A 15767-nucleotide genomic window follows, 5' to 3' on the forward strand; every position below is an offset into this window, starting at 1 on the left:
TTTAGCCAACCATCCATCATACAATTCTAAATTGAAAACTCATTTCTTTAGAACTGATTGTCGTGTTTAGTTTGTTGTCCTTCTCCCGCACCTTCAAGCTGGTAGATTCTTAGTGCAGTACACTAATGGCTGCACCAATGCTGCACCGGTGTCTGATAATCAACAGGTGTGTTTTACGTGTGCTACATTGTACAACTCGCATTACAAATTATAGCAATTATCTTGTGAATACAGAACACTGGCAAATTAAGAAAAGTGGTTTTGTGCAGTACCCTAAACGTCAAGCTTTCTTCCCCAGTGGCCTTCCATTTCCAACATAACTGCTGAGCATAGGCAGCAGTGGGTGGCTATGATTAACTGGGATTGGCCCCGTCAAATATACTTACCAGCTTACAATGAAATACAAAAAAACAACAACTCAATAAGGTCACGAAGTAGTCCTTAAATAGCCGCGTGCAGCTCCAGAGCCCCTAGGTTTGCCGATTCCTGGCCTAGACCTTGAAGCCCCTCAAAGCTGGACTCTTGGAGAGAGCGCAAGGTCACCGCCGGCAGAGCCACGTGGGTGAACCCGCATCACCCGGCTGTCCGCTCTTGGCAAGCTTGCGTCCCTCTGAATTTTGGATGCTCATCTCACTTCTTCTTTTGAATAATTCATTTTAAAAATGTTAAATCTTGACTTAAAGCTTTCGTGACTGCAGGAATTTATACTCATTGGGTCTTTCGGTAAAGTTACGTAGATATCTAAAAATGTAATTTCATCCAATAAAAATCATACAGTTCAGCCCTCGCTTTAAAAATATATATTCGTCCCCATCCTATGGTCCTGAGCGATGACCCCTCCATCGGTGGCAGGACAACTTCCACAGCGCCACCGTGAAAGTGAATTCCATTGCAACTTGGTATCTCAGTGAAGTGCAACGACACACAAGGAAGTGGCCAATCATCTGCGATCAGGGGCACACTCCTGAAAGTGTCTTGGTGCTCGGTTAATATATTCCTGAGCAATGAAAGCATACAACATTCATGTGATATGGTGTTTTGTGTTTGTGTGGTTTTCTTACAGCTAATAAGCTGAAACCAGTTTTGCCACCGGACATGTTACCCACAGATAGAGCATCACCATCCTCATCCTCAGCAAATGGTACCAATTAGCTGTCTATAATTGTATTTCCACTGACCCCAAAATAATAATTGAGCATTGCACAATGGACCTTGTAAAAGTATTAAAATGTGATAACGACTCTGGTGTAATCAATCACTTAGTATGGGTGTTTACTGGAGTGGTTTATTTTCTTCTTCAAAAGTTGAGGTCAACGATGCCTCGAAGCTTCTGATTTGTTGTCACTTTATGCCTTGCTACAGTGTTCTGTGTTCGTTTTCAAATATTGTACTGTACTCGAATTTGGTTATGTTTCCCAAAAGCGCAAGCATATATATTTTGTAATGTGTCACCAATGGCAGTCATACACGGATACCTGGGAGAGTTACACAAAGATGTATGCAACTGCGTCGGCTTTCGTTATTGTGCTGCACGGCTCTCTGATGCGTTTTCTGGGTGTACCGCTTAATGGTGAGCATGATGTCCGACGCTCCTCAATAATCTCTAAGCACGTGTAGTGAAACGTCGGATGTTATGTCGAACTAAGACAAAGATCCCCCCGTATAGCCTTAACACTGTTGGGGCAAGTGCTGTTAGCGAGCACCTATAAAGGCCGGCACAGTACACGAGGGTGTGGGTGGCCAACACCACGCCAGACCGCCTTTGTCTCTCCAGTGGCGATGTTTTTACACACCACACCAGGTACTCATTTGAGGCTGAGTGGACCTAGGGGATGCCCAGGACCGATTCAGATTATCATCACTGGTATTGGCCGTGAACGGGAATTGAATTCGGGCTACCGGGTTCGTAGCGCAGCGCGCTAACTGCTACACGACTGCCCCCCCATAAACAACAGGCAGTAAGACCCGTATACACATCGGAGAGCTAAATATGGATACAATTTGTACCATGAGCGCATCGTTAGCAAGACGTTTGTAGGTTTCTCAGAGTGGCGGGACAACTCTTACAGCTCAATGAGAAAGTGAATTCTACTGAAACTTAGTACAGCGTGCAGCATGACACACAAGTGGCAAAACATCTGTGAGCAAAACACATTCCTGAAAGCGTCTTGGCACTCGGTGAATCTTTTCTTGAGTAATAATAGTATGTATATACTTACAGCATTCACATAATAGAGTGTTGTGTGTGTTTGTACTTTACAGCTAATAAGATGAAACCAGCTTTGCCACCAGAAAGAGTATCCACAAATATAGCAGCACTACCATCACCATCCACAAAAAATGGTACTGATTAGCAATCTATGATTGCATTTCCATTGATCCCAGAATAATAATTGAGTATTGCACAACGGACCTTGCAAAAGTACTCAAATGTGAAAACAACTCTGGTATAATAACATATTTTAGTATGGGTGTTACTAGAATGTTTTTTCTTCTTCTTCAAAAGTCGAGATAAATGATGCTCGTCGAAATGATCTCGAATCTTACGATTTATTGGCACTTTTATATTCTGTATTTGTTCTAAAATATAGTACTGTACTCGAATTTGGTTATGTTTTCCAAAAGCGCAAGCATATATATATTTTGCAATGTGTCACCAATGCCAGTCATACACGGATACCTGGGAGAGTTACACAAAGATTAATACAACTGCGTCGGCTTTTATTATTGCGCTGCACGGCTCTCTGATGTGTTTTCGGATTGTACCGCTTACTGTTGGACATAATGTCCGACGTTCCTCAAGAATCTCGCAGCACGTGGAGCGAAATGTCGGACGTTGTGCCGAACAACACGCGCTACGACCCGCACACACATCGGAGAGCTGAACACGGATACAGTTTGTACCTAATAGGCATTGCTAGCAAGAAGTTTGTAGGTTTCTCCGCGTGGCAGGACAACGCTTACAGCGCAATGATCAAATTCAATTCTACTGAAACTTAGTACAGCGTGCAGCGCGACACACAAGCGGCAACACACAACTCCTGAAAGTGTCTTGGCACTCGGTGCATCTTTTCCTGGGTAATGGACGTATTGTAACAGCGTTAACATAACACAGTGTTACGTTGTCTAACTAACGCAAACGACAATGGATACTCATAGTCATTTATATGTATTCATTTATCCCCCCCAATTCGTGCAAGAAGAGCACACATACGTTGTTATCACATCTACCCCTCTATTTAAGGAACGAAACAGGATAATTTCTCCACAAATCTGGCTGTCGCCTGATGAAGCTAGTTGTAATTATTGGCGAAACGTCGTACTCAGATTGTAAATGTTGTTGGCTTGGCTCTCCCAACACACCGATTTTGCTGTACTTGTGACGAATTGGCATGTTCTGCTTACATGAAAAACCTTACTAGTTGGCTGTGTCGGGTGGTGGTGGGTTTAACGACATATTTATATATTTACGCGATCTAAAAAAAACGTGCATTGCGGATGATATTGGTCGCGAAAGCCTGCGTGTTAAAGTGTCTTATAATAACAGGGTTTTTTCCCCTTTTTTCTGGCAACAAAACTGAAACCTTTTTACAAGGATTCATGTCTGCATTAACCACATTACCTGCAGTCAAAATGCAAACAAAAAACATACTGTGATAATATAAGGCGTCATCTGGTCGAGCACCAATTGGGTCGAGGCTCAAAAGAAAGCCGTCCCTTGTTGTGGACCAACCAGTTTCAAGGACAATGCATATATTATCATAGTATTTTTTTTGTTTGCATTTTGACTGCAGGTATTGTGGTTAATGCAGACATGAATCCTTGTAAAAAGGTTTCAGTTTTGTTGCCAGATAAAAGGGGAAAAACCCTATTATTACATTTTCGTACTGGCAAAGGCGGTCTAATGATGTGTCTTATAATCTTACAGCGAATTACCGGAAATCACTTTTGCCGTCAAAAAGATTCTCTACAAAGACAGCACCATCACCATCACCGTCCTCAGAAAATGGTAACTCATTAGCTGCCTATGATTGAATTTCCACTCACAACCAAAAACAATACAGTGATTGATCATTGTACGATAGACCTCGTAAAAATACTCACGTGTGAGGACGACTCTGGTATAATCCTTTTAGCATGAGTGTTACTAATTTTTTTCTCTCAATAAAAGTTGACGTAAATCATGCTCACGTAAATTACCTCGAAGCTACTTATTGTTAGCACTCAAGTGTCGTGTATATTTGTTATAAAATATTGTTCTCGAGTCTAATGCTGGCGCGAGTGTATTTTATTTTAGTGAACACCAATCCCAGTCACACAGGTATACCTGGGAGAGTTCTACAAAGATGTATATACTACTGCCTTGGCTTTCGTTATTGTGCTGTATAGTTATCCAATGTGTTTTCTGAGTGTACCTCTTAATGTTGCGCATAATGTCCGTATATTTACAGCATTAGCACAACAGAGTGTTGTGTGTGTTTTTATTTTACAGCTGATCAATGGACATCTGTGTTGCCACAAAAAAATGTATCCACAATGACAACATTGTCACCATCACCAACCCCAGAAAATGGTACTGATCAGATGCTTACTGTATGATTGCATTTCCACTCACCCACCCAAAAAATGATAATGAGCACTGCAAAACCGACTTGGTAAAAGTACTAAAATGTGACGATAACTCAGGTGTAATCCTTTTAGCATGGGTTTTACTGCAGAATGTTTTTCAAAAGTTGAGGTAAATGTTAGTCATAGAATTTGACCTTGAAGCTACTGATTGTTGTAACTTAATGTCTTGCATTTTTAAAAATAAAATATTGTACTCTACTCCAATTTGATTATGTTTTCCATAAGCATGAGTGTATTTTTTTTTCATTTTGACACCAGCGCCAGTCATTGTGCTCTATAGCTCTCTGATGTGTTTTTGGGTCGTACCGCTTAATGTTGGACATGATGTCCAACGTTCCTCAATAATCTTCCAGCATGTGCAGCGAAATAGCGGCCATCATGCCAAACGACACGCGCTATGACCCGTACGCACATTGGAGAGCTAAATGCGGATACAATTTGTACCTAGAATGCATTGCTAGCAAGACATTTGTAGGTTTCTCCAAGTAACCAGGGCAACTCTCATAGCGCAATGAGCAAATTGAATTCTCCTGAAACTTGGTAGAGTGTGCAGCACGAGACACACATGTGGCTAAACATCTGTGAACAAGACACTCCTGAAAGTGTCTTGGAACTCGGTGAATATTTTCTTGAGTGATAGTAGTATACTCACAGCATTAGCATAATAGAATGTTGTGTTTTTTTATATTTTACAGATGATAACTGGTTACCGATGTTGCCGCCAAAAGGTGTATCTACAATTAAAGAAGTATTACCATCCCCAGGAAATGGTACTGATCCACTGCCTATAATTGCATTTCCACTGACCCCAAAAAATGATGATTGAGTATTGCAAATCCGACTTGGTAAAAGTACTCAAATGTGATGACAACTCCAGTGTATAGGTAAATAATGGTCATGGGATTGACCTCAAAGCTGCTTATGGTTGGCACTTAACGTCTTACTGTAGTGATGTGTATTCGTTCTAAAATATAGTTCTATACTCTGATGCAGGGCCGGATTAAGCTAGTGTGGGGCCTGTAGCATATGTTATAAAGGGGCCCTACATTAAAAAAAAAATTAAAAACGTACATTTTTAACTTGCATAGTAAAGTAATTGTATTTTTTTCATTTTCCATACAGCCAGATAATACGACAAATCGCTAAACTTAAACACCCAGTCGTTCATAAAAGTTAAAGGCAGTATAGTGCTATAGTAATAGAGCAAGTGCAGAATCACTGAACCGGAATTGATAGCTTGAAAGCATTTAGCGTGGGGCCCTTGAAAGTGCGCGGCCTGTAGCGTATGTCGCTGCTTTTGTTCCTAGGATTATCCGGCACTGCTCTAATGTGATTTTTTTTCTCACAAACACGAGCGTATTGTTTTAAATCTCTGAACTAGCAACTCGCATGTCATATGGACATGACTGTATGTCCGTCTCTCCCAGCCAGCCAGCCAGGAAAACGTTTAATCATATATAGAGCCCGGTCTTTCTCCACCTTTCTCTTCCCTTCTCTGTACTGTATATTTCAATTCATCGACATTTCTCACCTTGTCATGATTTTCTATCTATTTCGATATTCCTATCTATGGGACTTTTTGGCAGTATCAAAATTATGAAAAAATAAGTATAGGTTTTACCATTTCTGGCAATAAAATAGGTTTTACGATGATCAAACACCAAATAGGTGCCTTTTGTGAGGCATAAAGAGTGCATTAACCACACGTACTTGTGGCAAAACATGCAAACAAAAATGCTCTGATAATAAATTATTTTACTTTGAAATTGATTGGCTTATACCAGAGGCAGCCTTTTCATGGCCTCGTCTCGCCAGTGTGAGACCAGAGAATGCCACAAGATGAACAGTACAAAGACAATGTGAGTATCAAGAGGATTTATAACTCGGGTTGAGCAGTTATAGCTACGGGACCTTTTTTGCCAGCAGCAAAATTATGAAAAAATACTTCGAGGTTTTTTCCCTTTCTGGGAATAAAACAGAAAAAAAACACAACCCAAGCACACACCGGAGAACTAAAGTTGAATACAGTTCGTACCTAGAATGCACTTCCAGTAAGGAATGTGTGTTCGCTTAGCTGTATTGCAGGACACATCTTGCAGCTAAATCACTCGTAGAAAGCGTATTCCACCAATAGGGAATGGCTTATCGAAGACACAACAAATATTCCTCTTCAGTGTGGAGGAGAATGGGTCTGGGGCAATTACCGTGCAGTGTTCTACACTTTCCCTTCCAACAATTTGGACCTCTCCCTCACTGCAGATCAAGGTCTAGCTCTTCGATGTGTTTTCTAGGTGTGCCACCTGATGGTTGTCGTCATGGTGGCGAGGTGTTATCTCCCTCGCCTGGTTTGCAGGAGGTCGTGGGTTCGGTCCCAACACTGATGCCTGTATATTTGGAGTTTGCGGCATCTCTCTCCACGTGGTCGCGTAGATTTTCTCCGGGTCCTCCGTTTTTTTCCTTACACGTTTAGAGACATGCGTTTAAAGTATTTGGCTGCTATGCATTTCCACATCATTAGCCACTTTCATTTGTGGCTGGGTCACCTCGGAACAATAAAAATATAGCTCAGTGGGCTTTACCTGGCCAATCAAATTGTACATTTTTTGTTCACGTGCTTGGGGAGCTTTTTTGGGAACTGAATTAGCATGTGGAACGAAACGTCGAACATCGTTTTGTAACAACATGCAGGTACAACCTGAAAGCACAAGCACGAACACAGGAGTGACACTTCAATGTCTGTCATGATTTATTATGTGTCTACAGGAATGGATGAACTCAAGAGGGCCATTGAACTCAGGCGTCTGCAGCTTGAAGGAGAATATGAATAGTTGGGGTCATCGATGAAGGCAGATACTTGGAGAGCCAACTTGTGGACTTGTACTTTACCAACAGAATAGTGTTGACCTTTGCTTTACATACAGTGCTAACTGCAATCTGAACAACCTAGCCGTGTTTTTTTTGTTAACACACCTACACGAGACTTATTATTGTTTATGGAGAAGCTGCATCGATTTCTCCGTGATTGTAAATCATACGTCTAGCATATACATGTCCGAGGTATTGTGTATAGAGTGATTATATGGTATAATCAATATTTAACATTGTCATACGTTGCACACTCATTGATATTGGTCGCGAAAGCCTACGTGTTAAACTTTTTGTACATGCTGATCATATGCATAACTTTGACCTAAAAGTCATTGAAATGCATCTACATACGAGAAAAGGTGAAAATGTGAATGCCATAAGCCACATCAAATCAATAAATACAAAGAACACAAAGTCTAAAGCAAGCATTGAGAGGGTCAGATAACAAACGAATAAAACATATTCATTAGCAAACAGTATATTTTTTCCTTTCAAGGTCTTGTTATTGACAGATGTTTTGAGCTTTTTCCTACTTGTACTTTTCCACCACTGCCAATGCAGTATCACCAAACAATTTGTTGAAATGAGAGGCCCCGGGTTCACTCATAACCAAAAATGGGAAGGTAATTTTCCCCAAATTCAACTGAAGTTCATCTGTGGAACCGCGGTGTGAGAGTAGTGACAGCTGCTGTGACGCACACACGGTCATTTGTAAAAAAAAAAATAGATTTGTAGCGAGGACTAAATCCACCCAACGGAGGAATAAGGCAATACGTACTGCTGATCAATCTTCTAATTATGTATACAAACGCAATATGCATTACCATGGAGTGTCATGAATGAAAGAATATGTATTAGCCGAACTCGATTCTTTGTTACCACATATAAATACAAAATATTATCTGCTTAAACGAATGCTTCTGGACACCGTTGGTCTGAAAAGCCAAGAGGGCGATGAACAGCAACACACTTTCTATATGAATGTTGAAGGTTGTTTAGGCATTCGATGGTTATTTAGGCATTGGTTTTAAGCTGTTGAAATTACTTTGGTGCCACCGTGCAATGGTTCTTGATGGGCAGCCTCTAAGGCTGTGGAGCCGACGGAATGATGGGGCACATGGTCAACTCATGCTCATTAAGACCGTTGAATGGGGGCAAACTAAAGATGCCCGGATGGCTTATGAGTAAAAATGCAGTTTCCAATTGCCCTTACAAACAGATATTGTGTGACGGATTACATGCTGCTTTATTGACAACACGTAAATACAATATTCATGACATGTGTCCACAATTATTGACACTGAATGTTATTTTGAATGTCAAGGCCGCGACAACGTTTTACAGCATTATATAAAATGTACGACTAGTATTCTCTATATAACCGTTGTGTGCAGTGCATACCATGTTTGTTGAACAGGAGAGACCAACATAGGTTTTTTCAATAACAAATAATTCCTAATTTGTGACGTCAATCTTTAATTCCATTCCATTTTAATTTCATAATATATCGCTTCTCAAGTTGAACAATCAACTCCGGTCATAATTGTGCAGTAATTGAATTAGCCTTGCACACAGCCCTCAACAAGTCTCATACATTCACGCAAGGACGATTATTCATTAACTGCTGGAATCAAGCCACTGCCCCTAATTAAATAATGATAACTTTACAATCTGCAAGAATATTTGAAGGTGTTTAAAAACTATATTTTTTACCGCAATTTTTATTAAATAAATAACGATTATGTCTAGTCATATACATTTGTAATTGTTTCTTATGTCGGTCAAGTTCTAATTATATCAGGCTAATGCAGTACTCTTCCGTAATTTGACCTTGCAATTACTCTTTTCAGTATTTTTTTATATTTTAATATAACTTTAAAACATGTATTAATTAACTGCCATAAAAAGAACAATGTAATTTAACAAGATATACATTTCATAAAAGAGATGACAGCCAATGATCAGGACTTACACATCCGAGGCAACACAACCGAGGGCAACGTCTACCATGGATATGGAGCAATGAGATGGTCTCAAGTGTAGCAGCTCGAAATATCGTGTTTGATGCAGGAGGATAATTCATACAATTTCCCACTCTTTCAAATATAAAACACCATAATTATGTTTTTTGCAGTTTATATTTTCTTAAAGAAAAACACTTGTCATAAAATTCATCGTTAAATCTGTGTTCGTAATAAAACGGCAAATAGGTTGTTTCGTGAAATGGGATACTTATGCAGTTGTTTATAATTCACTGAAGTATTTTTAAGATTCAATGTATGCGATTTAAATACTTCATTAGGAATCCAGAGAAAATATTACACGCTTCAATAAAATAGCCTCATAATTCGTAAATGTGTTATACAATCCAAGCACTCTTTGAAATGTTTTAAACCATAAAACAATTAATTGTTAACAAAACATGTTCCATCAACTTACCCAATCAACGTATAAAACTTCTAAAGGGCCATTTTTTACATATATATTTTTTTATGAAGCGACAATGCCTGCGTGGCGTTTCAGCACGCTATCTATGTGTTTCAGCACGCTATCTATGTGTTTCAGCACGCTATCTATGTGTTTCAGCACGCTATCTATGTGTTTCAGCACGCTATCTATGTGTTTCAGCACGCTATGTGTTTCAGCACGCTATCTATGTGTTTCAGCACGCTATCTATGTGTTTCAGCACGCTATCTATGTGTTTCAGCACGCTATCTATGTGTTTCAGCACGCTATCTATGTGTTTCAGCACGCTATCTATGTGTTTCAGCACGCTATCTATGTGTTTCAGCACGCTATCTATGTGTTTCAGCACGCTATCTATGTGTTTCAGCACGCTATCTATGTGTCCCGTGTTGTGACCGAGAACATACGAGGCTTGCGCCGTCCAGTACCCGGAGGTGTGACCAGCAGCTGAAATGCAAAGATGACATGAAATGTGATAAAGGAGTACATTGCCATGGTCACAGAGTAATAGATAAGTTTACAATGACCCCCGAAATTGGATGGGCTGTTCTGTTCGGAATTGTAGCCACTAAGCAGCAGCCCTCATGTGGTGGACCGATATTGATTCGAGAAAAAAAAAGAGTTCTTAGGTTTAGGGAGTTGGGGGTCTCAGCCTGGTCACCAATTAATGCTCACACACACAAAATCATTTTGCATTACATTTGGTTCTGCACTTAATTCGGATAAATTCCGGCTTTGATAATGAAACGTCGGGTTGACAGTCATGCGACGGACATTGATATCGTTGGCAGGGCGGGTGGGAAAGTGCTGCCCCCTACTGTGTAATCAGAGGTCACCTGTAGGGACCTCAGGAGTAGCTCTGTGATATCAACGTCTGAGGGCCACTCTTGAACATGAAGGGTCGTAGTATTTTACGGGATATCCGAATCGATACTTCATCTCCTGACACGATAACTTCAATAGCACCATCGGGATAACATTGAGCAGAAATATAACATTACAAGATTAAAGAAATATTAACGATTGCAATTGATTGGGAGGCCTCACAGGTGTTGATTGGGTAGGCTTAGCGAATTATGTTTCAGACGCCCATTTCTCTTTACCATGTCGACCTTTGAAGAGAGCCCATGCAGGCACAAGTTTTTACATGCTCAACAAAACTCTGACTCTTGACTTGTCTATATGGCTCCCAAAACTAACACCAAAAGTAGTTCCTCCCTCTATGCTCACTGGTCAAGACGCTTACAGGTCAAGAAATACGCTGCGTGGCACCGTGTGCGTGGGAGACAAACGTCAGACATCGTGCTGAACAACGAGCGGTACAACACGGTCACGCGGCAGAGCTTCTGCAGCGCAGCCGTCACGACCTACGCAGGAAATGGACACAAACCGTGCACTGTGGTCTCTGCATGCCTTAGCCTGCACTTAGGCGCAAACAGGGGGGGGGGACGTTATAGGGAACTCAATCTCAATGGGACATCTCAACGGATGTTTCTGCTGCAAATGCGCCAACGCATCACACACTCTTTGGTTCTATTCGGTAAAGTCACGTAGGTAAAAAATAAAACAACAAAAATCACGACGTTTCGGCCACAACACAAGCGGCCTTCATCAGGTGAAGGGACCAGACTGTCTCGAGGACAGCGCTGGTGAAGGGACCAGACTGTCTCGAGGACAGCGCTGGTCCCTTCACCTGATGAAGGCCGCTTGTGTTGTGGCCGAAACGTCGTGGTTTTTGTTGTTTTATTTTTTACCTACGTGACTTTACCGAATAGAACCAAAGAGCATGGATCCTTGCAGTCACGAAAGCTTTAAATCTAGAACGTATCACACGTTTAGAGTTGATGGTGGTAGTAGCTGCGTTGTTTTTGTTTACAAAGGAATACATTTCTCCAGTATAATGCAATATGCAACAGTAACCAGGAAGGGCATGTGGTCTCATTTACTCCACATCTGGTGCCACTATCTTCCACCTGGCAGCCACCTACACTGAGCATTGCATAAGCAGGATGAGACGAGGCCTCTACATAAAAATTACAGGCTGGAAGAGCTCCCCAATGGGTATTCGAGTTGTACCGTGCGTTGTTCGACAATGCACGGTATATTGGAGGGTACAATTTATGCGAAATCTGCTGGAATCACACATACAAAATGCTCATAAATTCATGACACAAGTAAGAACAGCAATTGGCCATGCATTATTAAAATTGTGGGAAAAGCCAAAGATGAAAACCATTCATATTATCCATGAAGTTCTTCTTGAATGCATACCATAGCAGGGTTGTTTGAAGGGCATTCTTGTGATGTGTTCCTCTCCAAAATATATATGTATTTTTTGTAAAATAGCCATATACATATTGAACATTCAAACTTCTGAGAAAACGCATGCACGTGAAAAGTAAATGAGGTACATCTGCGGTTTGGCAAGAGACACGTATTGAACGATCCATCCTGTGATGTGCATTATTAATAAGTACGAATTTTACATGACATTTGATGACAGTTTCTACTAGAGAACATAACGGTATATCACAAACAAATGTTTGATGATTACTGAAGGTAATTTAATTGTATTAAGATTGTGTCAATGACTAAAATAATACTACATATCATAATTTACTAAAATGTGCATAAAGAAACACAATGTCATCCAGTTCTCAGATTCGTTTTCAGGTTGTACTGCCTGCTGTTCAACACGATGTCCGACGTTTGCCTCCACATGCAGGAAGCTTCTTCATGAACCTAATAAGCTGTCAGGAGATTGGACATCATGCTAAACGACACACGGTACAACCCAAAAACACTTCAGAGAGCTATGCAGCAGCACAACCATGGAAACCTACAAAATAGTATTATAATTCCATACGTATGTAGTGGCATCGCGGATGTCACTGTGTGGTGCCGGCCCTAGCGAGGCACGGCGTGCGATGCATTGTCAGCGTGGACACCCCATAGGTGGGTGTAGTACCAGCCCTAGAGGGGGCTCGGTGAGCGCTGAGAGAGCGCAGTGGCACAACGCGTGGCGTGCAGTGCTGACTCCTACAGGAGGGAGTGTGAGAGTGTCAGCCATGGGATGAGGTTACCCTGGGCCTTAGCACTCTGGTTGACCCTGGAAGGCACGTGACCAATAAGATCTACACAAGGGGCCCCAGGTGGGGGGGCTTGGGGGTGGTCACGTGTCAGGGTGAGATCCTATGGGAAGGGTTGAGAAACGACAAAGAGGTTTCTCGAAGGTGGCCATGGCCAAGGGCGGGGCCAGCCACGACCCAGCAGCTTTCAAACTGGGTCCGCACAGGGACAGGGGTTCAGTGTTGCTGTTGTCATCTGAAGATCTACATTCTACGTTCTACGTCCAAGTCACCAACACGAGGACCCCAGCTAGGGTCCTGTCTGTTGTAGCTACTCCCAGTAACAAGCGTAGTTAGCCTGGTGGTCCACCACCATAGGTCATCTGGTAAAGGGGCAGTAACCCCTTAGTGTTAATGTGTTGGTGTTAATAAATATGTGTTGCCTCCAAGAAGTACGTCTACGACTCACTACACGTATAAACACTCACTAAGTGGCTGAAAAAATCTTAACATGTAGAGAACTGCAGAGCAATTTTTGGCGCCAGCTCACCATCTGGTAGCTTTTCAGCTCGTGTTTGTGATTTCTCAGAGATTGTGAGATGCAATTTGCAATGAAAGACGTTATATGAATAATTGGAGTTTATTTCATATTAGTATTAGCATTAAAACAATTGAAACTAACGGTTTTTATCAAAATATGCAGATATTTACCCGATGCCTGTAAGACACAAGTACACGAACCCTGACTTACAACGTTGAACATACGTTGCGTTATTACCATCGTCAAATTCATTAAAAAAATAAAACAAATAATATCATACAATTCCTGCGAAATGTATTTTTGCAGTTAATAACCTGAAAATAAATATTCAAAAATAGAGCATATAGCTACAGCAATATAACAGTTAATTGTCGGTAATAATGTAGTTTAGAATGAAAAAGAAAAATCAATACGGGTTGAAGTAAAGTGCATGCCCGCTAGGATAAAATAAATGACCACAGCAAGCCATTATCGGCTCCTTCAGACATGTTTGTTCTTCCAAGGGTGTGCTTTGAGGCACAGATCAACCCTGCGCAGGAAAATTCGATATTTCCATCGCAGGGAGTGTTGATTAAAATATGTTTGAAATTGGTCCCTTTTTGTGAATCAGTTCGCAATGCACACAATTCCCCTCTCTGCTTAGACAAGGTGGTTCTATTGAAGCCTGGCAACTTTATAGTGTTAAAGAAGGCTTATATATATTTCCTGCACAAAATATAAGGTGACTTTTTTTTCTTCCAGTAAAAAAGTGTAAAGAAACCTCTGCCTCAAGTCCTTTAAAATTATTTAAAGAAGAACAAAACACTTTTGGGAAGCAGATAAAAATGGAGTGACATGCGACGTCACTACTGTGTTGGCTCGGTACGGGTGCTGTAGGCGGGTGTCACGGGGGTCGTGTGAGGCCGTGACACTCCGCGTGAACCCAACAGGACACGTGACCGGATAAACGGGGGCTAGGGGCCCCAAGGGGGAGCTTGGGGGTCACGTGGTTGGGGGCCCAGACCTTCCCGAAGGATCGAGAAGGGGGGCGTGGCCTTTGGCTGAGCCGGCCACGCCACAGAGGTTACAAGCGGGCCGCGAACAGAGAGCGGGGCTGTTCAACCCCGAGATGAAGACGCCATCAGAGGTCCTCGAGTCTCCGATCGTCGTTCGTGACCAGGCAGTCCGTCACCTGCCTTGGTCACGCTGTGTAGTATTCCCCGATTGTTAGTGAGATTAGGAACGTATAATGTATAATGAACATTATGTATAATGTTCACGTTGGTTGTTATGCGTTAATAAACAGTGTTGCCTCCATGTTGTGTGTGCGCCTCAATTGAACCCACTACAAAGGTATAAATTGCAAAACGATAGTCTCTTCGTAAACGTGCATTTCACGGGCACGAGTGCCACCCTCACGATTTCATAGATGTGAACGTTGAAAGGGTCGTTTTTATAAACAATGGCTATAGGTGGCTGCATGGCTGAGAAATCAGAACACTGAGCTGGCAGTGCTGAGACTCTTGGTTCAAACCCAGGCAACCGTCTCTGATTAATCTGGGTTCTTAAGTGCAGTCGTTGAAACGAACGTTGCTCCACCTCAAACTGAACCTTCCAAAAAAACTTGTCGATGATCCGACCACAGATCTGCCTGGATTCTATCTCCAGCAGGCACACCGGACCGCATAAAACCACATCCCGACATTGCATAGTCGACCACTTTGTTCTAGCACCGGTGATACAAAGCTACACAAGAGGCTGTCTCTGGTGTAGGCCAATCAGTTTCAAGGACAGTGCATACATCAAAACATTTGTGAGCATTTTTTACCAAAAGTATGTGTGGTTCATACAGACTTGATGCCTTGTAATAATAGGTGTCTATTTGATATTTAAACATCTTATGACAACTGCATTCATGCCAGAAAGAGGAAAGTCTTTAATATCATTCGACTGCTATCTCAAACCACCCTTTTCTTGAAAAATTCCAAAAAGGCCAATTGTCTTCTATTGGTCGCGAAAGCCTACGTGTTAAACTGTCTTCTACTACCTTTCCTTTGCAGGGTCTCCATGACCCAGCAAATTCTGTCTTCTGCCAAGGCCATTCGACTGGAACTGCTCTCCTGTGTGTGCTAAACGACCGGTGCCACTCTTCACACTATGGTGCGCCCTCACCCGGCGTTCTTTTTGACTTCGCTGCTGCCTTTGACAACCGTTG

At 41.8% G+C, this 15767-nt stretch overlaps 1 protein-coding gene across 2 annotated transcripts in view; it reads left to right on the plus strand.

Annotated features, from left to right (window-relative positions):
- The window catches only part of LOC116939057 (signal-transducing adaptor protein 1-like), a 30408-nt gene extending 21620 nt beyond the window's left edge, over positions 1-8788 (plus strand). For both annotated transcript variants that reach the window (XM_032946946.2, XM_032946954.2), the window contains 6 exons: positions 1064-1141; positions 2263-2343; positions 3929-4009; positions 4493-4573; positions 5325-5399; positions 7393-8788. In XM_032946946.2, coding sequence (XP_032802837.1) covers positions 1064-1141; positions 2263-2343; positions 3929-4009; positions 4493-4573; positions 5325-5399; positions 7393-7457 — 461 coding nt within the window. In that variant the 3' untranslated portion in view covers positions 7458-8788. The remainder of the gene's footprint in view (positions 1-1063; positions 1142-2262; positions 2344-3928; positions 4010-4492; positions 4574-5324; positions 5400-7392) is intronic.
- The last annotated feature ends 6979 nt before the right edge of the window (positions 8789-15767 follow it).

Source organism: Petromyzon marinus, chromosome 1 (genome assembly GCF_048934315.1).
Source record: "Petromyzon marinus isolate PM22_M1 ecotype Great Lakes invasive population chromosome 1, UKy_Petmar_22M1.pri1.0, whole genome shotgun sequence".
Taxonomy (NCBI): domain Eukaryota; kingdom Metazoa; phylum Chordata; class Hyperoartia; order Petromyzontiformes; family Petromyzontidae; genus Petromyzon; species Petromyzon marinus.